The 25,888-nt window shown below is 42.5% G+C and overlaps 1 protein-coding gene across 3 annotated transcripts in view; it reads left to right on the forward strand.

Annotated features, from left to right (window-relative positions):
* Positions 1-646: 646 nt before the first annotated feature.
* The window catches only part of SP3 (Sp3 transcription factor), a 104,306-nt gene continuing 79,064 nt past the window's right edge, over positions 647-25,888 (forward strand). Inside the window, exons 1-3 of one of the 3 annotated variants that reach the window (XM_082397705.1) lie at positions 647-1,156; positions 5,072-5,183; positions 5,270-5,385. In XM_082397705.1, the coding sequence (XP_082253831.1) occupies positions 5,322-5,385 (64 nt within the window). In that variant the 5' untranslated portion in view covers positions 647-1,156; positions 5,072-5,183; positions 5,270-5,321. The remainder of the gene's footprint in view (positions 1,157-5,071; positions 5,184-5,269; positions 5,386-25,888) is intronic. The other 2 variants (XM_082397706.1, XM_082397707.1) reach the window with 2 other exon arrangements.

The raw sequence follows: 25,888 nt of genomic DNA on the forward strand, positions 1-25,888 counted from the left end.
CCTTGACGAGGCCCAGGACAGAGGCGAGCTGGGCCTGACCTGGGCCTTTTGCTCCTTCACCTAAAATCTTTCCCACTCTCCACCACGCCTCAGGGCCGAGAGCGTCCAAACATTTTCTCTAAGGAGTTGCAATGTTGCCTCTTACTTCCCTGACCCTAAGGGAGGAGCCATTCGTGTGAAAACTTGATTTACCGAAAAGAGCCTCCTCGAAACCCCTTTGCTCGCCTTTAACCCATTTGGCGGGTGTCACTGGCTCAGTGTTTGCCGATTCCGGGTCCAGAAGCGCCGAGACACAGGCGGCCAGCGCGGCCAGGGCCTCAAGTGTCACGGCTTCCAGCTCCCTGGGGAGGGAAGTCGTCTTCACCTCCGCCGGGTGCCCCCTTCCCTGCGGGGCGCGGGGGAGGGAAGAAGGAAAGAGGGAAGAGAAGGAGGGGGAGGGGACATGGCAAAGAGAGAGGGAGGGGAGGGTAAGAAGGGAGAGGGAGGGAGTAAGAGTGGGAAGAGAGTGGAGGCTGGGAAAGAGGGAGAGCCGGAAGGGGAGGGGAGAGGTGGAGGCGGAGCGGAGGTGGGGGGAGGGAACGCGAGCCACGGGGGGGCGGGGCTCGGGGCTCGGGGCGGGGGTTCCTGGCCGCGCCCTCCCGCCTGCGCCCCCGGAATTCTGGCCGGGCCCGCGGAAGTCGTACGAGGAGGCTGGTGATCGCTTGCGTACGTCGAGGGGAGCGCCAACTCCTGTTTCCCGCACGTCCCCGGGCGGCCTGGGGGACAGCTGGGGCGTCGCGGCCCGGGGAAGGGAGCGGAAGTCAGCGTTGAAGCCGCGGAAGGAGGGGCGGCTGGCGGAGGCCCCGCAGCCCTTGAGGCCGGTTTAGCTGCACTAGTGCCCGAACGCGCGTGTGAGGCTGGAGTGTGGCCGCGCCGTGCTTTCTGTAGAAGGCACTGGGCAAGAGCGCACCTAGCTTCTGGTGCTCAAGTCTGAATGGCGGGAGCCTGATGGCCCGGGGTTCAGTGTGACTCCTCCGATTCCCCAACCAACCTCTGCAAGGGGCTCCCATATCTGAGAGTGAGGTCTGCATTTCTGTGGTCCTCAAGTGGGAAACTGGCAGAAGAAGTGCGGGGGAAACTTCCAGGTTAAGGTGTGTGAATGCGAGTATGTACCGAGGTATGTGAGCCGGAGTGTGCATCCATGAAGAAGAATGTCTTTGTTCCAGGAACCCCTCTCCCCAAACTTATACCGAGTGGTGGGGTGAAAGCGAGGCATTGTGTCCGAAATCAAAAAGCCAGGAGGTCCCCTGGGAAGCCCTGTCTTCCAGTAGGGCCGAAGTGCTAAGCATCTTTGAAGAATGGTCCAGACACCTTGCCTTCCTTCCTGTCCTGCCCGTGGTGATCTCCTGGGAAGCCTATCATTGAATAGTCATGTTTATTGCATTTGTTTTCCTTTCTTGCCTATTACTCTCTCTTCCCAACCCCAGGTAACAAGCTCATACTTTTCGTTTCTGCTAACACTTGATTGGATGTCTCCCCTTATTCTTTGACTCACCTGGGGTTTTGGACACCTCATAGAAGGCAGTGCTGAGTCCAGCTCTGGAGAAAGACTTTGATTGAATCTCAGCTCCACCTACTAACTAGCTCTATGCTTTGAGGCAAATTACTTAATCTCCCTACACTGCAGTTTCCACCACTGTGAAATGGAGATAATAATAATACTCACCTTACAAGGTTGACTGGAGGATACAATGAAAGGATTCATGTAGAGTTTATCTAGTCTTATCTGTCAGAGCCATGAGCCCCCTTTCTCCTAAGCTACCCTGGGTATCCCCTCTTATGCACCCCATTATTTTGCCACCTGATCCATTAAGCAGGCGGTTGCTTGACATGTTTTCTTTGTGTACATATAGGTGGATTGTTTCCTCAACCTGCTTTTTAAGTTCTTTAAACATACTGTCATTTCTATGTATACTCTGACACCAATTTGATACATTTCACATAGCTTGTGTTCAATAAATGTGGATTGAATAATTAATAAAATTTATCTGATACCTAGAGAGAGATTTTTCTAGAAAATTTGAAGTTATGAAAAAGGAAAACTCTTCATGGGGCAAGGTGAATAGAAAAAACTTAATAGATAAAGTTATCTTGTTAGGACCATAAAAAGGTATCATTATAGTAATTTCAATTATATAAAGAAAACTGTAAAAAAGACAATTGGAAGTGAACATGACAAAGTATAGAGTTGATGCTCTGCTGGAGTAGAATTATGAGTGTTTTTTTTTCTCCTGCTTTATACTTTTTAGTCCTTTCCATACTTTTCAGAGTATGTATTACTGTGTTACTTAGGAAAAGTACTTTATATAATTTAGGTTATACAAATGATCATATTTTGGATACTTAGAGATGGAAGGAAAAAAAATCCTGAGAATAAAGCAATAGTTTTCTTTTCTTCTTTTTCAGACCAGTGAATCTTTTCTGATTCGTGCTAGAAAATCAACTTATTAGTTTGAAGTATAAAGACATCTCCTTTTCAGTGACCAGAATACTTGTCTTGCCTATTTAGGCACTTCCTTTGAAGGATCAAGATCCAAGGCAGGGAATGAAAATCACAGAAGGGTTCGTATAAAATCCAGAGTCAAGGCAAAATGGTCTTAATGGTTATTTCAACCAAGCTGTAGCAGCTAGTGAATTTTTACCTTTCCAGTGATTTTCTTTTTTGGCTTAGAGATGCACCGGTGCCGTTCTGCTTGTATTACTGTAACACTTTTTTTTTTTTTTTAATTAAAAATGCTTTATTGGTAAAAAATGCTAACCATCATCTGAGCCTTCAGTGAGTCATAGTCTTTTGCAGTAGTAACATCAAAAATCACTGATCACAGATCACCATGACAAATATAATAAAAATGGAAAACTTTGAAATATTGCGAGAACTACCAAAATGTGACCCAGAGACATGAAGTGAGTGAGCAAATGTTGTTGGAAAACACTTTTTTTTTAAATTTCAAACTTGCGATTTACTTCAGAGTTACCTTCTGCTTTTATTGAAAATGAGGACAACAGCTTGATTTATTTGCACAGTTATTCTTTCATTCCACAAAAATTTACTAAGCACCTACCAAATGCCACACCCTGTGCTGATGCTGGGAATACCAATCAAGACCTTGTCCTTATCTTCCAGGAGGTTAGGGTCTCATTGATGGACATGCATATATAAATAATGATGTTATAGAGAATTATCACAGGAGCTTTGATACGTCCATGAGTAGGCAAACTTACAACAGCCAGTGGGACACGAAGGAGTAGCCAGTTGTAGTGGGGCAAGAGCACAGTGAGAAGGAGGAGACAGGAAAAGTTTCATAGAAAACTAGTTATCTGGGCCGATTACAAATCTTTAGCTTATAAGTGGGTAGTCCTTCCTGATGTGAAACTATTATTTTTTCTATACTTTGCCCTAATTATGTTATCTTATTATATTCTCTGATACATTAAGGGTATGCTTTGTGATTCCTTACTTGATAGGGGCAGTGAGTTTATAATTGTCAAGTCCTATTCCACCATATTCCAAGGACTGGCCAAAATTTAAAAATATATAAGTCCTTTTATTAGATATGATTGAGGCTTAGAAAACACCTTAAACCTTAAACTTTTTATTTTTACTTAAAGTGTATACATTCATTCCCCAGTCTTGAGGTGTTGGGCTTACTGTGGGTCCTCTGATTAAACTTACTCATAGTTTTTTCTTGCGTTAGTCCCACTTTTTAAAAAAAAAAAATTATTTATTTATTTTTGGCTGCGTTGGGTCCTTGCTGCTGTGCGTGGGCTTTCTCTAGTTGCGGTGAGCAGGGGCTAATCTTCATTGCGGTGCGCGGGCTTTTCGTTGCAGTGGCTTCTCTTGTTGCGGAACATGGGCTCTAGGTGCACGGGCTTCAGTAGTTGTGGCTTACAGGCTCTGGAGCACAGGCTGAGTAGTTGTGGCTCATGGACTCTAGAGCGCAGGCTCAGTAGTTGTGGCTCACGGGCTCTAGAGTGCAGGCTCAGTAATTGTGGCCCATGGGCTTAGTTGCTCTGCAGCATGTGGGATCTTCCGTGGTCAGGGCTTGAACCCATGTCCCCTGAATTGGCAGGCAGATTCTTAACCATTGCGCCACCAGGGAAGCCCTAGTCCCACTGTTGATTCATTGCGTTTAGGATTTCCAGCCTCTGTTTTTCTGTAGTGGAGACAGAACATAAAGACACTTGTAAAACAATTATAAGTGGGGAGTTTTTTAGGCTTTACAATTTTTTTCTTCATCTTTTACCGTTTTCTAGCTCACACTAATTTGACATCAATTTTTATTATTTATTTTTTAGTGACCTGCCTTTATAGAGTCTTTTCAGAAATCATTCAACTTCATTTTTATATCATTTTTCATGTCGTTTATTTGTTTTGAGTTTTTTTCTTTTGCACTCATTTCATTATTTTATGTAATAGACATCAACACATTTTAGAATAAATAACTGATTCTAAGGGTGCAATTCAACTGTTCTGTAATGTTTCATTTAAAAAATGTTAGTCATGACCCAGTGAATTTATTTCAACCCAGTAAATTGATATGAAGACCTACAGTTTGAAAAATACTGTTTTAAAGAGTAGTCACCTAGCATTCAGTGCACCTGGCATCAGTGGGGGTTAGAGAGGGATAGAGAGTGAACGTTAATCCAGTTAGTTAGTTAAGCAGTGTTTCGTTAAGAGGGCTTCTACTATATTAAAATTTTGTTGGATTAAATTTCTGGGTCAACCACCAGGGTTTGGAAATCTCCTTGCACTCAAGTTTTGGATGTGTGGCTTGAGTTTTAAAGAAACCTGGCCTGGATCTAAAACTCTCAAGCTTAGAGTTAGTGCTAATGGCCCGCAGAGTTCATGTTATATAGTTAACCAACCATAACTGAGCCATTTAAAGGCCATTTTTATTATATCCTTTTCTACGGATAGAACAAGGAAGTTAATTGATAAAATGTCTAAGCTAATATAAGAAAACAGTTTTCCTAGTTTGTGACAATATCTGGGCTTCTAAGAACCTCCATTTAAGTCCTGTATTCTTTCCAGGGACACAGCACTTGAAAGATATTTGATGGTACCAGAAAAGGATATGGCAAGGAAGAATATTTAAGTTGAAGTCAAGGCCTTCCTTCTTGGTGGAGCTTCCCAGATAAAAAAGGTATTGGGGGCTATCCTGCCAGAGAGCATAGTAAAGGCAGGTGGGTATTTTCCTGGGTTGATAAATGTATTTACCCTGATCTGCAGGACTAGCTCTCAGAAGTGTACCCCTTTTCAAAATGCCTGTTGTTCACAGAAGATGTGGCCAGGGAAGGATGGACCATCTTTGGCAAAATATCTGGGAATACCTGCCTGCAACTCAGGTACCTCTATCCCCTTTTAAATGAGGGCACACAGTGTGATGTTCTTCGTTTTTGAGGATGTTAGGCCTGGAACCTTAGGTTTGGTGTGGAGATTGCTTGGAAATAGGGCTTGTAAGGGATATGCACTAGGCGTATCTCCTGGCTTCAAGAGCTCTTTTTCTAAACCCTGAGATGGAACTCCCTCTTGTAGATATAGAGAGAACACAATAATATCAGAGAGAGAAGCCAACCAGTTCTGCAAACAGGCCTAATGAGATAATCACAGTTGTGTAGTCCCCAAAACTCACATTGTCAGTGCAACTAGAGTGACGAGGTTCTCAGGGACTGATTCATGCTAGCCAGACTCACGGAAGTCTCTTGAACAGAATGCCAGTTCACAATGGGGAAATTCATCTCCAGTGATCAGGAGACTCCTGTTTGTTCTCCAGGACCCTCACTGCTAAATCCTGTGTACCTGGGGAACGATGCTAGTAACCAGAAAGTTGTTTGGTGATCTCAGAATCACATGAGAGAAGTGGATGGTCTTATGGGTTGAATTGTGTCCCCTCCAAATCCATATGTTGAAGTTCTAGCTCCTTGTACCTTGGAATGTGATCTTATTTGGAAATAGAGTCATTCATTGCAGATGTAATTGATTAAGATTAAGAGTAGGGTGGCCCATAATCCACTATAACTGGCATTCTTATAAATAGGGATGACAGAAAACTTAAGTTGTTATCAACGTAAAATATACTGTTATAGATGTAAGATGTTATATGTAAGCCTCATGGTAACCACAAAGCAAAAACCTATAGTAAATACAGAAAAGAGAAAGAGAACGGAATATAAGCACACCACTAAAGCAAGTCATCAAACGACAAAGGAAGAGAGCAAGAGAAGAAAGGAACAGACAGGGACTACAAAAACAGCCAGAAAACAATTAACAAAATGGCAATAAGCACATACCTATCAGTAATTACTTTAAATATCTATATAACTGGACTATATTCTCCAATCAAAAGACATAGAGTGGCTGAATGGATAAAAAAAAAGACTGACCTATATGCTGTCTACAAAAGACTCACTTTAGATGTAAGGACACACAGACTGAAAGTGAAGGGATGGAATAGTCCGTGCAAATGGAAACCAAAAGAAAGCTGGAGTTGCTATACTTATACCAGACAAAATAGACTTTAAAACAAAGACTAAAAGACAAAGAAGGGCATTACATAATGATAAAGGAGTAAATCCAACAAGAATTTATAACACTTGTAAATATTTATACACCAGCATAGGAGAACCTAAATATATATAGCAAATGCTAACAAATCTAAAAGGAGAAATAGATAGCAATACAATAATAGTAGGGGACTTTAATAACCCACTTAAATCAATGGATAGATCATCCAGACAAAAAATCAATAAGGCAACATTGGTCTTAAATGACATGTTAGACCAAATGAACTTAACAGATATTTACAGAACATTCCATCCAAAAGCAACAGAATATATTCTTCTCATGTGCATGTACATTCTTCTCTATCTATTTTTCAAGATAGATAATATGTTAGGTCACGGAATAAGTCAATAAATTTAAGAGGATTGAAATCATATCAAGCATCTTTTCTGACCACAATGGTATAAAACTAGAAATTGATTTTATGAAGAAAACTGGATAATTCACAAATATGTGGAGATTAAGCAACATGCTACTGAACAACAAATGGATCAAAGAAGAAATCTAAAGAAAAATTTTAAAATCCCTGAGACAGATGAAAATTAGGAATGTAACATATCAAAATTTATAGGATGCAGCAAAAATAGTTCTAAGAAGGAAGTTCATAGCAATAAATGCCTACCTCAAGAAACAATAAAAGTCTCAAATAAACAACCTAATTTTACACCTCAAGGAACTAGAATAAAAAGAACAAATGAAGCCCAAAGCTAGTAGTAGGAAGAAAATAAGATTAGAGTGAAAATAAATAGAGACTGAAAAAAAAAAAAAAAAAAAAAGAAAAAGAAAAAAGTAGAAAAGATCAATGAAACTAAGACCTGGTTCTTTGAAAAGATAAACAACGTTGACAAACCTTTAGCTAGACTCACCAAGAAAAAAAGAGAGAGGACTCCAATAAATAAAATCATAAATGAAAGAGGAGATGTTAAACTGGTGCCACAGAAATGCAAAGGATCATAAGAGACTACTATGAACAATTATACACTAACAAATTGGACAGCCTAAAAGAAATGGGTAAATTCCCAGAAACATACAACCTACTAAGACTGAACCTTGATGAAATAAAAAGTCTGAACAGACCAATTACTGGTAAGGAGTAATCAAAATTCTCCCAACAAACAAAAGTCCAAGACCAGACAGCTTCATTGGTGAATTCTACCAAGCATTCAAAGAATTAATACCAATCCTTCTCAAATTCTTTCAAAAATAGAAGAGGAGGAACTCTTCCAAGCTCATTTTACGAGGCCAGCATTACCCTGATACCAAAACCAGGATTAAGGGTGCCACAAGAAAGGAAAATTACCGGCCAATATACTTGATGAACATAGATGCAAAAATCCTCAACAAAATATTAGCAAACTGAATTCAATAATACATTAAAAGAATCATACGCCATGATAAAGGGGGATTTATTCCAGGGATCCACAAATCAGTCAATGTGATACACCACATTAACACAATGAAGGATAGATATCATATGATCATCCCATTGAAGGAAAGCATTTGACAAATTTCAACATCCGTTTATGATAAAAACTCTCAACAAAGTGGGTATAGAGGGAATGTACCTCAACATAGTAAAGGCCATATATGACAGGCCCACAGCTAACATCATACTTAAAGGTGAAAAGCTGAAAGCTTCTCCTCTAAGATCAGGAACAAGACAAGTGTGTCCACTCTTGCCACTTTTTAGTCAACATAGTACTGGAAGTCCTAGCCAAACAATTAGGCAAACAAAACAAAACAAAACAAAACCCAAATTGGAAAGGAAGAAATAAAAATGTCACTATTTGCAGATGACATGATATTACATCTTCCTTCTTCTGTTTATGTGTTCTTTTTTCTGATAGGGCAGTGCCATGTATCATATCTCAATTTTCTTTGCCATACTCCAGTTATGTCTTACAGTACACCTGGGTTGCTCCTGCCAAGCATTTACACGTGCTATCCAGACTATTCTGTTTTAGTTAATGGAAGAATCAGCTGCAGGCTGCTGATTAAAAGAGACAAATGAACACACCAATAAAAAGCAGATTTGTGACCCCTGCCTCTCGAAATTTTGATTTGTAAGTTTATGGTGGGACCCAAGGATAATCATGTTAAATAAGCATCATAGGTGCTGTTAACCTCACTGATTATCTGTTGATTTGTGCTAGATTCTTTCTTAGAGCATAATCTAAATTCCAGGTTCTGGAGACACCCAGCTTGGTCCAACCTTGGTAGGTTGTACTCTTAGCTTTAAGGACTTAGGCATTCCCCACCTAAGAGTTCAGAAGAACAGTGGGTATCCAAGCCAGTCCAATTTGTTCATTCATTAATTCAACAAATTTTTGAGCATCTGCTATGAACTAAATACTGTTCTAGGGTCTGTAGGTACATCAATAATACAAATAGACACAAATCCCTTACATTCAAGCTGGGAGTTAACAGTCAACAAATCAATAAATACACTAGGTGAGCAGTGCTATAGACAAATACAAGCAGTGTAGAAGGATTGTGAATGCAGAGAGTCTGCGGGCATTACAGTTTTCAAAGGGGTGTCCTGGGTAGGCCTCACTGACAACATGACTTAGGTGGGCCATGTGGTTCTCCAGAAGAAGACTGTCCCAAGCAGAGGGGACAGCCAGTATAAAGTCCCCGGTCAGAAGCTGAGCACACCTGGCCTGTTAACAGAAACAGGAGGCCAGTGTGGCTGGAGTAGAGTATGAAAGGGAGGGAGGTGGCAGAGGCTGAGGTCAGAGGTTACAGGGGAGTCAGATCATGTCCTTACAGGGCATTGCAAGGTCATCAGCTTTTACTCCAGTGAGATGGGAATCAGTTGGAAGATTCTGAGCAGTGACATGATCTGACTTATATCTTTTAAAGTATCGTTCAGGCTGCGGTAGGAGGGACAGGAGCAGAAGCAGGGAGGACCAGTTAGGAGATGACTCCAGTAATGCAGATGAAACGTTGATGATTGGCAATAGGGTAGTAGCAGCAGAGATGGTGAGAGGTGTTAGATGTTGGATAAAATTTGAAGGTAGAACCATTTTCTGACAGATTGGATGTGAATGTTGGAGAAGACAGATGTCAAGGAGGACTCTTAATCAGGGTGAACCTTACAGTTCTTGCTTGGAATGCTGAACATCTCCAAATGAGGAAGCACGTGGCAGGCACCCTATGCCCATGAGGAGAGTCAAACTGTGGGTGGCAAGGCAGAGTGGCAGAAAGAAATGGTCCCGAGGGCAGTGCTGAACCTGAAGCCTGATCCACCTCTGCACTCCAGTTACAAGAGCCAACGAGTCCTCTGTTACTTTGTTACTTGCCTCCAAAATAGGCTTATTGCTACTCCCACCCAGACTCTAAGATGTCTCTGAGATGTGCTATTTGCCTAAAGACACTTATCACAGTTCCACCAGAGCTAGTCTTCAGACCTCAGGGATGACTCCCAAAATATTCCTTCGCATGCCTCCCTATCTCATTGGTCTCTTGGCAAATTGTAAGCCCCTTAGTGCACTGTGTCAGGAGCAGGGTCGGTCAGACCCGGCACGGCAGAAAGTGTGAAATTATTAGCACAAGATCCCTGTTGTTGGTAGTAGTGGTGGTGCTAGTATCACCTGTATTTTACAAAATTGAGAGCAGAGATTAAGGGTTTTACCCAGGATCAGAGAGTCTTCTGTTTCAAATCTAAGATGGGTTTGTCTGATGAACCAATTACAATCCATCTATCACATAGAAGAGAGTAGAGGTTTTCAGGAGGAGGTCATCTGGCTGGTTGCTTCACTGACTGGCAGTATACTGGTACAGATACCACGGATCTGATCCTCAGCTTTACACATCAAGTAACTCCCGGGCCCCTTCACTCAGGGTGATTAGGCTGGAAAGGATTAATTCATATAGCCAAACTTATAAGAAACTGACGTATAGACCAGCTTGTCAGATTATCTAAAATAGGAAATATTTCTCAAACTTGAGAACTTGTAGACTCTTGAATATATCCCACTTTGAGAAACATTGTATTCGTACTTACATCATGAGACTTTATGTGATCACTTGATCAAAACAGTCAGAAATGCAAATCTAGTCTGAACATTGGCATTGCTCTATGAAAAGGTGGCGATCCAGGTGATGCTTGTGTTAAAATTTTTGTATTATCTTTAAAATGAAAACACAAAATTTTAAAATTATTCTAAAGAATTCCTGGACCTCTAAGAATATGACTGAAGACTCCAATATGAAAAATAATGCAATAGAAGAAAGGCTTTGTTTGAAAACGGGAGCTAGTTATGTATACAGGATGCTCCAAAGCAAGTCCACTCAGAAAACCAGACTGCAGATGAGAAGGCAGATTGGTGGGTGTAGAATAAGAACAGAGGGAGTTGGCTGTTCTCAGGGAACACAGTTGTCAGTCAGACAAGGGTAGCTGGTTATCCTAAACTGCATTTGCTCTACAAATATTTTTGTTTAAGACTCTACCAGTCATGGAGAACAGAGCTCCATCTTTCTTGCCTTATGATAGAGAAGGCAAGAACAAATTATTGTTCACTAACTTTCCTTTTCCTAGACTTCATCATGAATCCATGAACCCTCCCTGCCAATGCATCATTTCTAGGTAAATAGGAATTGTGCTCTTCTCCTGACAAGGAAGGGACTTGGACCAGATTAGGGAACTCCAGACACCACGCTCTTTCCAATTAGCATGTAGCTAGTTCTTGTCATTCAACTAAAATTATGAGGGTCGCTTATATTCTATAGGAGACGGTAAAAACGACTTTTAACTCTCTTCCAATTTTGTCTACAGCAGACTCTGAGAAATCCATCATTCTTCTCAAATGACTTCTCCCCGTGTTGTCTGCCTACTCCTATTTTAAATCTGCCTTTGACCAACCCTCCCCTTTCCCACCTCCAGCCTCAGCTGAGTCAGTGCTAGGAACCAGGGAGCACCCACCGCCCATTGCCACGTACTCGCTCCTGGCTCCCGCACCGGATTGGACTGGAGCCAGGTGCAGCGCTGGGCTGCCTCCAAGCAGGCTGAGAGAATGCATCCTGTTCCTGGGCAGCGATTCCAGGGGCAACATTGAATCCTCGGAGCCAGGCAAGGGCATGTAATCCCTTAGGCCACTTGGCAAATGCCTATTTGTTCTGTAGTATGGTCAGAACGGGGAGGGGGTGTGGAGGGAGCGCCTGGCCAGTTTGGAAATGAGAGGGCCCTTAGGGAGCAGGCGCTGAACCCCAGGGAGCCTTGATCCGAGCATGTGGTCCTTGCTGAGCCCCCTTACCTGGTCTGCCACACCACTCGGAGCAGATGCCTACACAGGCACCACCAGTGCCCTCCAGCACCTTTCAGTCCAGCCACTGCCGCCTTTCTCTACCCTACCATTTCTCAGGAATGTGTGCTGTTCATCTTCTTCCCGCAGTCTGGAATGTTCATCCCTTTTAGCTCCTCCTCGCCAAATCCTCCCCACCATTCATTCATTCATTCATTCATTTCTTTTCCCTTCCAGTTTTATTGAGATGTAATTGACATACAGTGTAAGGTTAAGGTATACAGCACAATGATGTGACTTACATACATCATGAAATGATCACCACAATAAGTTTAGTGACCATCCATCATCTCATATAGATACAAAATAAAGCAAAAATTTTTTTCCTTGTGATGAGAACTCAGGATTTACTCTCTTGCCAACTTTCATATATGTTAATTATATTTATCATGTTGTACGTTATATCCCTAGTACTTATAACTGGAAGTTTGTACCTTTTGACCACCTTCATCCAGTTCTCCCTCACTCTACCCCCTGCCTCTGGTAACCACAAATCTGATCTCTTTTTCTGTGAGTTTGTTTGTTTGTTTGTTTGTTTTTGAAGTATAATTGACCTACAGTGTTAGTTCCTGGTGCACAACATAGTGATTTAATATTTCTATATATTACAAAAATGATCATCACTCCTCCCCACCCTTTAAAAGCCACAGCTGAAATGAGCCCTCCAGAAAGCCTTCTATGATCTACAACCAGAAAGGATCTCTTCTTTTTTTGTCAACAGCCATACCCATTTTCCTGGACCTATCCTAAAACATAGACAAAGTTCTGGTTTCTACTGTAGCTACTGAGATACATTTCTTATCTATTCTACCAGGAAATAAGGTAGGACATGAGGGCATGTCTGACTGCCTTTGCTTTTCTCATAAGGTTCCTCACATTGTAGTTGCTTAATATTTGTTGAATGAATAATAAATCGGAAACATTGTGCACATGGTGCACAAATTACAGAAGACGGGATCCTTTACAAGTTTCCCTTCAGAAGCTGCCCCTAAGCAAGTCTTTCCTGGAGTCCCTCTAATCTCCCCCCACACCTGCAGCTACAGGGGCCTATTGCAGGGGGAGGGTAGCCTCCAGGTCCTTGATCCAGCAGTAAGCCAGCATCCCTTCTGACTGGTCAATGCCTAGGCCATACCAGTTGTAAAATATTTTGAATATCAGCGCTGCATCTAAGACAGGCAGCACTCAACCAAATGACATAGAATAGAGAGTGTATACAAGTGCATGTTATAGCAGTAAGATATTCCCATTGTGTGTGAGTCACAGGCTAGGTGTGTTGAGGGAGGTATTAGAGGGTAGGGGAGTTGGGTGTTGCTAGAAGCTGGAAAGCAGGGAATAATTGTACTTTTCGTTAATTACTTGTGTAACCTTGGGCAGTAGAGCACCTCTGCAGTCTGGAGACCCGAGTTCTAGTTCTGGTGCTGACACCTGCGCTTGGACCTTGGGCAGATCACTTCATCTTGTCACAGTCAATTCATCTACACAATAGGGGGATGGTTGAGGTTATAGTGAGATACAGGGTTGCTCAATGCATGTAGAAAGTCATGAATGGAACCTCAAGAATGGATAGGTCAAGGAGATAGTGCTTGAGCTTTCCTGTTGAGCCCTCCTGTGGAAGAATCTATTTCCTGCCTGTGCTTTAACGGGAAGTATTTATTGGTTCTAGACCAAGTCTTGGAATTGAGCATCTGGCAAAAGATGGAGAAAATAAACAGGGGTATTCAAACATCAGTCTGATAATGTGCCTAATAGTCTGAAGTTTTTTTGCTTGAAGCAGGAAGTGTTTCTCATCAGGTCAAATCGCAATTAAACCATGCTTTCTTTTCTCTGTAAAGTTCTTTTAAGTTCTTTGTTATTTCTCCTCTGAAAGGGCTCACAACACATTGCCAGATGTGACCAGTGAGCATGGAGTATGTTATGTAAATGTCTGGCATAGTTTAGTTTATTATCATTGTTTTTATTACTTGGTAAAAAAAAAAGTCACTTGCTGGTTATATTTTCCTGTGCAAATAGAATTGCTTAATAGAAGAAAAGGAAATAGAGCAACTGTTACTAAATGACCCAAAAGCAGAAGTTGAGTTCCTTTCACATGAGTATTCAAAAATGTTTCAGCCATGCACTCTGGTCTTGGCAGCACAGAATCAGGGAAGACCTGAGCTGCGTTGAGCAAGGTCAGAGTGAAGATTTATACACCAGCAGAGGAATGCGGGCAGGAGGCAGACATGTGGAGGTACTGGGGGTGAATCTTTGAGCAGAACCACTTAGTAGCCGTGAACACCACTCAGAAACCCAGTTATAATCATGTAACAGAAACACATGTTGTGAATTTGCTAATTTCTCAGGCACACATTATGTTTCAGAATTCTTGAAAGTACCCCAGGGGAGCTCTCTCTAAACTGGTTTCATTCAAGGTCAACGCCTTGGCTAGCTGACCAGTAAGATAATTTTCTAGATTTGGGAGCCATTTGAAATCTGAAAGTCTTCAAAAGAAGCATATTACAATAGCTTAGAATCTGGAAGAGAGATTACAAATTTAACAATATGCACTTAAACGTGAATTGTTATCATTGGTTAGACAGATATCAAATTTATTCAACCCATAAATCTCAACCTCTTTTTTCCCCCATAAAAGCCATAAATATAGTACCAAGTGGGAAATAAAGGCTGCTTGCTGGGTGATCGGTAAGACAGCTGATCGTTTCTCTAGCAAAGGGAATTTTTGTAATTTGTTGATATGCCGCTGCATTAATGCTAAAACTTGCTGTTGGCTACTAACTATTCCCTATAAAAATTTGGTTTCTGTTTTTAATCTTGGTAAGAGAGCAGTTGTTATTGTAGTCTTCAGAGGAAGACCGGTACCTGAGAGAGAGCGGCACTGACAGTCGGGGCCCATGTTTTAACGAGGGGAGTTTTGTTACACAGAAAGATTTTGGAGATGGTATTTTAACACAGTTTCCCTTGGAAGATTAAGCTTTCTAATTGCTTTTGTTGTTAAAATACAAGTGTATAAAATATGTGTCTGATTAGTTTCATAATAAGAAGGCCAGTCCCCAATTCTCCTTATACCAGATATAAGTTAATGTTTTATTTTTACCTTAAGTTTGAAGAAAGACTTCAAATTTAAGTATTATAACTAACAGACAACACGGACAATTATCACTTTCAGGTCGCTTATCAATATCACCATCTCAATGAAGCTGATTTTGACCACCTTATTTAAAATTATGATACCACCCACAACCATGATACTCTTTCTTTTCTCCATGGTACTTATCACTTTCCAATCTACTAATTCACTTTTTTATTATATTTATTGCTTATCATTTTTCTCCTTCTACTAGAAGGTAACCTTCATGAAGGCAGGATTACCCATGTTGTTTACTGATATATTTTTAGTGCCATAAACAGTGCCTGGCATATGTGTGTGTGTGTGTGTGTGTATATATGTATATATATATATACACACATATATATATATATATATATATATATATATATAGCAGGCACACAGCAAATGTTTGTTGAATGATTGATGGACATCTATGTATCTGCACTTTCAAAACGCCTTCTGTTCAGAGAATACTACTAATATCCAAGAACCCTAAGGTGCATTTCTTAAAGGCACAACCCCTGTGGGTGCATGTGATCAAGGTGTAGTCAGAGAACTGATGTTGGACACAAGTGTTTGATGCCCCAGTTGCTCTTTGAGCATTTACCAGAAGCAGCTGAGTGCCAAGTCTGTATAGGCCATAAGGACAAATCTCTCTCAGTGACTAGAAAGTCAAGACAGTATGTATTTGTGAAGTGTTCATTTCTATGTACCCAGTGCTGAATCCACTGTGAGGTTCTCCCGAAAGGAGAAGGCCCCATCCTTGTTCTCAACAAGCTGGCCATCTGGCTGGGGAATTTTCTGTAGAAGTGGCCACCTATGGTTCATAACTCTTATTAGCAAGAGGATCCACCTAATTTAAACCAAAGAACTGCTTCAATTTGAGGACTTAAAAACTCAAGTCAATGAAGATCATTAAAAGTACATGTAACCATTTGCTTAGACCAGTAGCCAATTCCTTTGACCTGGTATCCAAAGATTTTTAAAGGTAATTGTTTGTACAGTGAGGCTTAGCTGAATATTTTCAAAGTATCTCCATATCCGAGTGCCCTGGAGATGAAGCGAGATTGTGTGTTTCCCTGCTGTCCTCTGCTTGCTGTAAACACCTCCGTCTCTTGTCTAACTAAGACACAAGTCTGTGCTGGCCTCTTACCCTAGCTCACCAATCAGAGCCCCCAGGTCCTCCTTAGTGAGTGCCCCAGTGTTCATCGTCTGCTGGTCTCACTGTCTCTGGTCCCTCCACCTCCAGCCCCTCCTGCTCACTGGAGCCAGATGAATCCTTCTAAATCATGGCTTTCACCTTATCGGGTCCCTCTTTAGGAATTAATTTTACGACATGCATAGGACTAAATCCAAACTCCTCACACTACAGTTTTCTCCCATCATATAGTTCCACCTGGCTTAGACGACCTCAGCTCCTTGCCACAGTGAATACTGTGCTCCAGTCTGGTCTCTTTGCTCTTCTTTCCCCTTCCACTTTCTCATTTTCCCTTTCCCAGCCCTTGCTCTCCATCCTTGGGCCCATCTCCTTGTCTTTATTTGTACTGTTTCTCATTCATTCATTCTTTAAATAGATATTGAGCATATACCATATATAAAGCAGTGTTTTGTGTCCTGGGGATACAAACTCAGCGATTTGGATTTGGATTATGCCGTCTTCCCTTCTTCCTTAATCCAAGGCAATCCAAACCATACACTGCTCTCAAGCGCCAATTCAAGCCTCACCTTCCTAAAGGTTTCCTGATTCACCCCTCTGGACAATGGTAGGCAGCTGAGTATAATGGTAAAGGGAAAGGGCTTGGGAATCAGATAAATCTGGATTGGAATTTTTTGTCTGCCACCCAATATCTATTGACTATTAGGCAAGTTACTCAACCTTTCTAAGCCTCCTATTACCTCATCTATAAAATGGGAATCATAGTACCTCATGGGTTTGTTGTGAGAATAAAGAGAGATAGTAGTCAATGGTGATGTTGCTGTTATCTTTGTCTTCTCTGAAACTTTATAGCAGATAAATGATGCTTGGTCACTTAAGAATGAGTGAATATTACTTGTAGTGTTTTTGTGTTTCATGAAACTCCTTCCTCATTCAGCAGCACTTAACAAGTGCCCAGTGAATGTAGGTACAGTAAGAGGACACTTGGCTGTCTCATTGTCTCTCCTATTACGTCCCCAATTCCTCAGGGACACTGGCTTCTGGCTGTCCTTCCTATACCACCTCCTTGTCAAGATGAACCCTTTGTGTGGACTGAAAGCCATCAAGATAGAAATGGAGATGCCTCTATTTGATATGGGGCTAATGGGAGAGGGAAACTTTTACACACTGAAGGGTGCCTGAATTTCCAACTAGTGTTAAGTGACCATAGCAAAGTACAACCCATGGCTGCAATTTGCTCTGTCAAAGATGGAATTAAAGGTAAATTTGAAGTTTCACAACATAGTTCTCTCTATTATGGGTGCTGCTGTGCATTAAAATCGTCTGTGTGAGGCTCATTGGGATGGGCAGAGATTCAATCACTGCTAATGCCTTAAGGAAATGGGCTGGTGAGAATTAGGGTCATTCATCCCAATTGGGGCAAGAAAGAGTACCAGGAAATGTGTTTTTCAATCTTGACATCTTGCCAGCCGGAGCTAGAGGGAAATGTTTTTTTGAACTCATTGAGCAGCCAACTCACAAATCACAGAGATAGCTGTGCTCAACGAGAATAGAGAGAATTTTTTTTTTTTTTTAAACATCTTTATTGAAGTATAATTGCCTTACAATGGTGTGTTAGCTTCTGCTTTATAACAAAGTGAATCAGTTATACATATACAATATGTTCCCATATCTCTTCCCTCTTGCATCTCCCTCCCTCCCACCCTCCCCATCCCACCCCTCTAGGTGGTCACAAAGCACCGAGCTGATCTCCCTGTGCTATGCGGCTGCTTCCCACTAGCTACCTATTTTACATTTGGTAGTGTATATATGTCCATGACACTCTCTCACCCTGTCACATCTCACCCCACCCCCTCCCCATATCCTCAAGTCCATTCTCTAGTAGGTCTGTGTCTTTATTCCCGTCTTGCCACTAGGTTCTTCATGGCTTTTTTTTTCCCTTAGATTCCGTATATATGTGTTAGCATACTGTATTTGTTTTTCTCTTTCTGACTTACTTCACTCTGTATGACAGACTCTAACTCCATCCACCTCATTACAAATACCTCCATTTCATTTCTTTTTATGGCTGAGTAATATTCCATTGTATATATGTGCCACATCTTCTTTATCCATTCATCTGTCGATGGACATTTAGGTTGCTTCCATGTCCTGGCTATTGTAAATAGAGCTGCAATGAACATTTTGGTACAAGACTCTTTTTGACCTATGGTTTTCTCAGGGTATATGCCCAGTAGTGGGATTGCTGGATCGTATGGTAGTTCTATTTGTAGTTTTTTAAGGAACCTCCATACTGTTCTCCATAGTGGCTGTATCAATTTACATTCCCACCAACAGTGCAAGAGAGTTCCCTTTCCTCCACACCCTCTCCAGCATTTATTGTTTCTAGATTTTTTGATGATGGCCATTCTGACCGGTGTGAGATGATATCTCATTGTAGTTTTGATTTGCATTTCTGAATAGAGAGAATTTTTATGTGGTCTAGTTAAAGATGTGCACCACCCATTCAGAGGTGTGCAGAGCACCCCTTAAGGACCCTTGAAACCAGACCACATCACTGGTAGAAGCCCACTTTAGCAAATGCCATGATAACTGGTTTTATGCAATGAGGCTATTTACATATCCTCAGTAACAGTTTGGACTAGTATAAGAAAAATACAATATAGCAGATGTGCCCACCAAATTCTGCATATTTAGCCATCAACTGATAACTAAGATACTATCTACTAGGTATAATATTTAGGTGTGGTTAAGTAGTCTTAAAAAGAATAAATATTCTAAACAGGTTACAAATCAACTTTGTAGTTTTCAAAATAACTTGCATATGATCTCAGCTGGTTCTTATGACAACTTTGGGACAAGGGCAGCGTAGATAATTATAACCATTTTACAGGTGAAGAAAGAGAGAGGTTAAATGATTGTCCAAGGTCACAAAGCCTCTAAGTAGCAGAACTAGGATAAGACTCCTCATAGCCATTATTATTTTTGTTATTATTATCATGCTGGTTATTATATTGATTCCCTGATATACTTCTCTGTCTTTTCTGCTCTCTTTCCTATACACAGAGATTTCTGGAATGCACGTGCCCCTGAGCCGCTCTGTCTCCTCTGGGCTGGAGAGTAGGGTGTCCCTGACTGGGTCCTTGGCTTTTACAGGGGCAGATGGGGCTGGAAGCCTGGCCTGGCCCGGCTGGCTCGGTTTCTCATTTTGCCTGGGGCTAGGCCTGAGTGGGATGGTTAGAACTGGAGCCCTTTTTACATTTCATGTTTTTCTGGTTTCTAAGAACAAAACAGGGTAAGAAACCCCTCCAGCAGGAGTGCTTGTTCCAGGCACGGCGTTCCTGCCAGTCTCCTCCTGTAGGAGGACCTGCCTTTGGGCATTCCTATTCCCTTTCCTTGGTATGTGATCACTCTGATAAGTTTTAAAGATACATCACATTCAGTGTCCAGGTCTGACTGTTAGATTAGAATGCAAATACAGTAGGTTACGTGGTTTCATTTCATTAAAAAAACGCTGTTCTTTAAGTTGGGAGGTACACATGTTTACTAATATCATGCTGAAGCTCTAAGAAGGGACCATCCCCCAGCCCCAGAGGAGTCAGCTGGATGGCTTGAGTCTGGAAGGAGTCGTGGTGACCAGCACAGGCTGACACATGCTGGTTTGGTGGGGCACAGCTCAGCCTGGCCTCTGGAGGTTCATTATCTGAAACAGAGATCATTCACTCTCATTTGGTCATTGCTTGAACTTCTTTTGGAGGAAAAAAAAAAAAAAGAAACACACCCAGAATTTGAAGTAATGGAACTTCATTAAGTTGGAAGCACCAAGGTCGTGTGAATGGGGAGGGTTTTAATTGAACAAGAAAATGTAAACCCCTGCTCCTTCCTAGCTGGAACCCATCCGTGTTGCACATCTGCATTAGTCCTGCAGCCCGTGCTTTTCACGATTGTTTCTGAGGGCAAGGACCTGAGTTTTGGATGCTCACTAATCAGAACCGTGCCAGGGGAAACCCAGAAACATTTAGCAACTCTACCCAGAGAATGCAAATAGTCACCCGCTCCGGTTCAGTCCCCTTCACACAGCCTGGACACAGTTGACTCCAGAGGCTGCGGGGGAAGGCATGGCCTTGAAAGTCTCTTTCATAGGCGGTAAGCTCATGCTTTCCCACATAAACCCTGAGACAGCTGGGGAGAGAGAGATTGGAAGAAAGACGGGGAGAGGCAGGGAGACCTTGTCTGTATAGAAGAAGCCAAGAGCACAACAGCAGCCGTCAACGTGCCAGAGGGAGGCTGGCAGAGAGCCAAGAATCTCTGAGCGAGAGCTGAGCAGCAGGGCAAGCCCGTCTCCCAGCACTGGTCCGGCCTAGAAGAATCAGACGGTGCCCACCAGTTGCCTCAGCAACCGGGGAGGGGGGGTGTGGTTGGAAGCCCCGGGGGTTTGTTAGAACTCTGGGCTCCAAGGAGGGGCCTCCTTATTCTTTCCAAACTGTGTGGTGAGCAGCTGGAGGGTCTGAAGTGGCCGTCATGTTTGGGGGCTTCTGGAGCCACTTTCCCCAGGCCAGCTGAGTCCTGTGACCAGGAGTGGGCTGTCACGGCAGCAGCTGTGTGTCTCTCCAGCTACGATCTGCATGTAAAATCATACTCGTTATTGTATCCTAACCTTTTCAGCATAGATGTGACTTAATTTTTAAATTGCCCTCTTGCTGGCTGGGGATTGTATTCTTTTCCCAAGTCTCTGCATCACAGTTCCTGAGTCTCCGGTGTCCTCCATAACTTAGTTTTCCCCCTCTCCTACCCAGGCAGGAAAGAAACAGAATTATGACTCCTAAAGTATCTCATCCTCCAAGTCCTGAGAGAATCAGACGCTGGGGAGAGGAGGTGGCCTCATGTACACCAGCTGTGTGCCATCACATCCAGGGGGTCCCGGAGGACCACCAAGGCCAGCCTCCCCCATGCCCTGGCACCTCCTCTCTTTTCAACCCCTTTCCCTTCGAAAACTAAACTGCATTCCCTAGGCTGTGGTACTCTATTTCCTGGCTCCCAGAAATCTTTGGTGTGAGAACAGGCAGAGGAATCTCCTGGGGTGTATTTGGAAGGAAGGGAGTAAGCTCAGGGTTGGATAGCTTCCACGAACTAAATCTTAACCCTGCTGCACAATGGAATCATCTGGGAGCTGTTAAAAAATTGAGACTCTCAGGCCCAGGCCCAGATTCAGTGCATCAGACTTGCACAAAGTTTTTGTTTGTTTTCTGTTTTGTTTTTTGTTTGACAAAGGTACTTTTTGTAACCATTCCCAGGTGGCTCTGAGATGCAACCAGGGTTGAGAACCACTGATGTAAAGGTGAATAGCCTGGACACAAGCACAGTCAGGGTTCCTGTGTGCTATATAATGGGTCCAAACCTTATTTGTCTGCAGGAAGTCCCTCAGTTTGGGCCAGTCAGGCAGCTGTACTTGCTGGTGAAGACCTCTTTCTTTCTCTCTTTATCTACCAGATACCTCCTCTAACTTGTTCTAAGCTTGAGGGAGGTGATCCTGGGTAAAAAGAACCCAGTTCCGTGGTACCATTATAGTAAGAGAGCTTTTGGAAAGTTAGCAGAGGAGGAATACAACTTCAGAGCACTGGGGGGAGAGGGAGTGGTTTGCTGGTTTTTTCTTTACATCTAAAATAAAACCCAGAGGAGGGGTGGGGCAAAGACAGAAGGAGGGAAGAAGCAGAAGTGAAACAGCAGATAGAGTCATGAACGAAAATGAGAGAATCCAGGAAGATTACCACCCCTACCCCTCATCCCCCCCCATACCTGTTCTTAGAGAATCTGAGAAGGTGGGGCTTTTGACTCTAATAATTAAAATTGCAAATGGCCTTCCCTGAAATCTGTCCTAAAATTCTGAATAGCTGTAGCTCTGGCAGCTGCTTTGGGACAGTTATTTCAGTGTCCCAGAGGAAAGATATTTTGGGGTTTAGTCCTTGCCAGAAATAAGAAGCCAAGGGAAAAGGAGAAACATTACAGAATTTCCAAAAATATTTTGATAGCAATGCAAAACTTTGTGGAGGCTTAAAGAAAAGTTAGAGTACACTCATTTCAAGAATGCCTACTGGCTTTGTATTTTGGCTGGTAGATTAATTATGTTATCCTATGTTGTCATCTGGGGAAGGGCAAGTTCACAGATACACATGTGGGAGTGCGTGTGTAAACGTGTGTATGCCATATGCCTGTGTACACTTATTTATACATTTTTACTGTTATGATTTGTGTATATGAAATAAATAAGTTCTATTTAAGTTTTAAAATAACATATAAAAGGACTTTTCCTATTTGGAAAAGTGAGGGAGATGACATCAGGTTCTAAGTCTGGCAGGAAAATGAAATAGGGAAGGCTTCAGCTAGTGATGTAAATTTGGACTACACATCTCAAGAAACCAAATATGACCTACCTACCTATGGTCCTCAGGGCAGATGTGGGCCAGTGCTGCCTGGGCCATATGTGGGGACCTTTGGTGGGCCTGCTGGGAAGTAATGTGCTCCAAATAAAGCTTGATGTTTTCCTCCTCCAGCCCTCTTCCCTCTACCTACTCCTGCTTCTCCTGCATTGCCTAAGCAAAGTCACTCCTTTCCAGTGCATCCCGGTCTTAGTGGTTAAAGGATTTTGTTCCTTCCCAGTGGCCCAGCAGTAAGTCTATTTTGTGGGTTCTTATTTTTAATGGGTTTAAACTATTAGTTGTTCTGTAGTATTTTATTTGTTATAATGTGCTCATTTTCTCTACAAGTACCCAAGGGCTGTGTTGCACAGGGTGCAATTTTAAAAATAAAATAATTATGCCCTGGAGGTTGGCAGATGTGGGCTTAAGAATTATTGCATTGTAAGGGCATCCCTCAGTTATGTGCAGACTCATAAATATCTGCCCATCAGTCGGCTTGTCTGGGCAGCCAGATCTGTAGAATCTGTTTGCCATCAAAAGTACTAAAAATGGCAAAGCTTTGTTTATCTCAGCAAAGAAGGTCTTCATGTAATTTGGGACCAAGTAACAAACGTTTCTATGGTGTAAAATGAAAGCAGAGGATCTGATGAGACAAGATTTTCCTGCAGTCAAAAGTGTGAGCCCTTTTGTTTTTGTTTTTTAAAATATTTATTTATTTATTTGGTTGCAGGGGGTGTTAGTTGCAGCAGGCGGGCTCCTTAGTTGCGGCTTGCTGGCTCCTTAGTTGCGGCATGTGGGCTCCTTAGTTGCGGCAGGTGGGCTACTTAGTTACAGCTCCAGGGCTCCTTAGTTGTGGCTCGCTGGCTCCTTAGTTGCAAGCACATGGGCCCCTTAGTTGCGGCAGGCGGGCTCCTTAGTTGCAGCATGCAAACTCTTAGTTGCGGCATGAATGTGGGATCTAGTTCCCCGACCAGGGATCGAACCTGGGCCCGCTGTGTTGGGAACACAGAGTCTTATCTGCTGCGCCACCAGGGAAGTCCCGTGTGAGCCCTTTTGAAGGATGGGCAGCTAATACTGATTCTCACTCTGCTCCAGCACTCAGCAATTGAGTAAATAATATCTTATCTGCTCCATGAAGTGTATATTAGAAAATTCACCCCACTGGCTCTTTTTTTAAAAAACTTTTCCTTGACAAGGGAAAGAAATTGTATTTTTCATTTAAAAAAGAAAGAAAAGTTATTTTTATTCGTATGATTATACCTGTAGGAATTTGTTTTGTTTCTTTGAATTTTAAAATTTTGAGGGCTTCCCTGGTGGCGCAGTGGTTAAGAATCTGCCTGCCAATGCAGGGGACACGGGTTCGAGCCCTGGTCCAGGAAGATCCCACATGCTGCGGAGCAACTAAGCCCGTGCGCCACAACTACTGAGCCTGCGCTCTAGAGCCCCCAAGCCACAACTACTGAGCCCATGTGCCACAACTACTGAAGCCCACACGCCTAGAGCCCGTGCTCCGCAACAAGAGAAGCCACCGCAATAAGAAGCCCGCGCACTGCAACCAAGAGTAGCCCCCGCTCACCACAACTAGAAAAAGCCCGCGTGCAGCAACGAAGACCCAACGCAGCCAAAAATTTAAAAAAAAAAAAAAAAAAATTTTATGTTGGTAACATGCAACCATCGCCCCTGCCCCCACCCCCAAACAGAGTTGCAAGTTCATATTGTTGCTAAATTTAAGATTGAGTTTAATTAGGAAAATTTTCAAGTTGAACGTTAATTGACAATGATAATTAAAATCTTATAGTTCTTTACAGTTTATAAAAAGCATTCATATGCTTGCTCATTTAATTTTTGCAACATAGAGAGGAAGTTGAGGCAGGTTTTACTCTCTCTACTTTATGGCTGGAGAGGTCAAGTCTCAGGAAAGTTAAGGATCTTGTCCCAAGTCATAAAGCTGGCACATGAGGAATGTAAGTCTTCTGATCCCAACCCCATGCTCTTCTTTAACTGCTAACTGATTAGTCTGGTAAGGACTGTTAAAAACTAATGAATTAAAAAAAAAAAAAAAAACAAACTAATGAGTTATGTATATGTGCCTTGAATCATATGGTTTCTTATTAAAGTTTTAAATTTTGTGAGGGTTCTTTAAAAGAAAATCTCAGCGGGTAGGCAAGCTCAAGCTTCCTATGGCTTCAGCTCCCTCTGTCCCATATTTGTCAGGTTTGTTGGCTCAAGCAACTGTTTTTCCTCATCGCAATATTGAATGAGATCTAGAAATATTCTCTTTCCTCTTAGTGGAGTCCAGCCCAGCTGTGACGACATTGGACCCTTTCAAGATTGGCTCACCCTAGTAAACTGAGAAAGCAGTTGTAAAAGCACATACATGGATTAGTTTATGGAACACAGATTTTTAAATTCTAACTTAACTACAGTCTGGCCAATAGCTGCATTAGCTTTCAGGACAGACACCCAACTCCAGTTCCTAGGCCTTGCTTTCATCCTGTCTGGGGTGCTGGAGAGGATGTGATGCCAAGGTACTCAAACACATAAGCTAGGGTGGATTTCAGGTCTAACAAAATAGTCAGTCCTCCCTAGTATTATTCTTCAAGTGTGAGCTGTGTCTGAGTCTGTCCTGCTCCACCTCTGTTCTATAGTCACTTTTGGCTCTTTTGGCCCATTTGATTCCAAGAATTATGTTATTTATCATATGATAGAAAAGCACTAGGGGCTTCCCTGGTGGCGCAGTGGTTGAGAGTCTGCCTGCCAATGCAGGGGACACGGGTTCGAGCCCTGGTCTGGGAAGATCCCACATGCCGCGGAGCAACTAGGCCCGTGAGCCACAACTACTGAGTCTGCGCGTCTGGAGCCTGTGCTCCGCCACAAGAGAGGCCACGACAGTGAGAGGCCCGCGCACCGCGATGAAGAGTGGCCGCCGCTCGCCGCAACTAGAGGAAGCCCTCACATAGAAAACGAAGACCCAACACGGCCAAAAATAAAAATAAATAAAATAAATAAATAAATAAATAAATTTAAAAAAAAAAAGAAAGAAAAGCACTAGACTGGGAGGAAGGGGCCAAGGGATAAGACGAGGTCCCCATGTGTGACACTGGCAAGTCACTTTGCCTTTCTGGGTCTCAGTTTCCACATCTGACAAGTATGTGGGTTAAACTGGATATCTGTCGTATTTTCCCCAACCTTTGTCCTGGAAGTCTCTCTCAGTAATCACAGATTTCCAATGGTCAGGCTGAGGTGGTGAGGAAAACGACATGTTTAAATGTGCATATGGGAGAGGGTCAAGTTGCACCTGGGACC

This window comes from Balaenoptera borealis (assembly GCF_965194805.1).
Source record: "Balaenoptera borealis genome assembly, chromosome: 6".
In the NCBI taxonomy this organism is placed as follows: domain Eukaryota; kingdom Metazoa; phylum Chordata; class Mammalia; order Artiodactyla; family Balaenopteridae; genus Balaenoptera; species Balaenoptera borealis.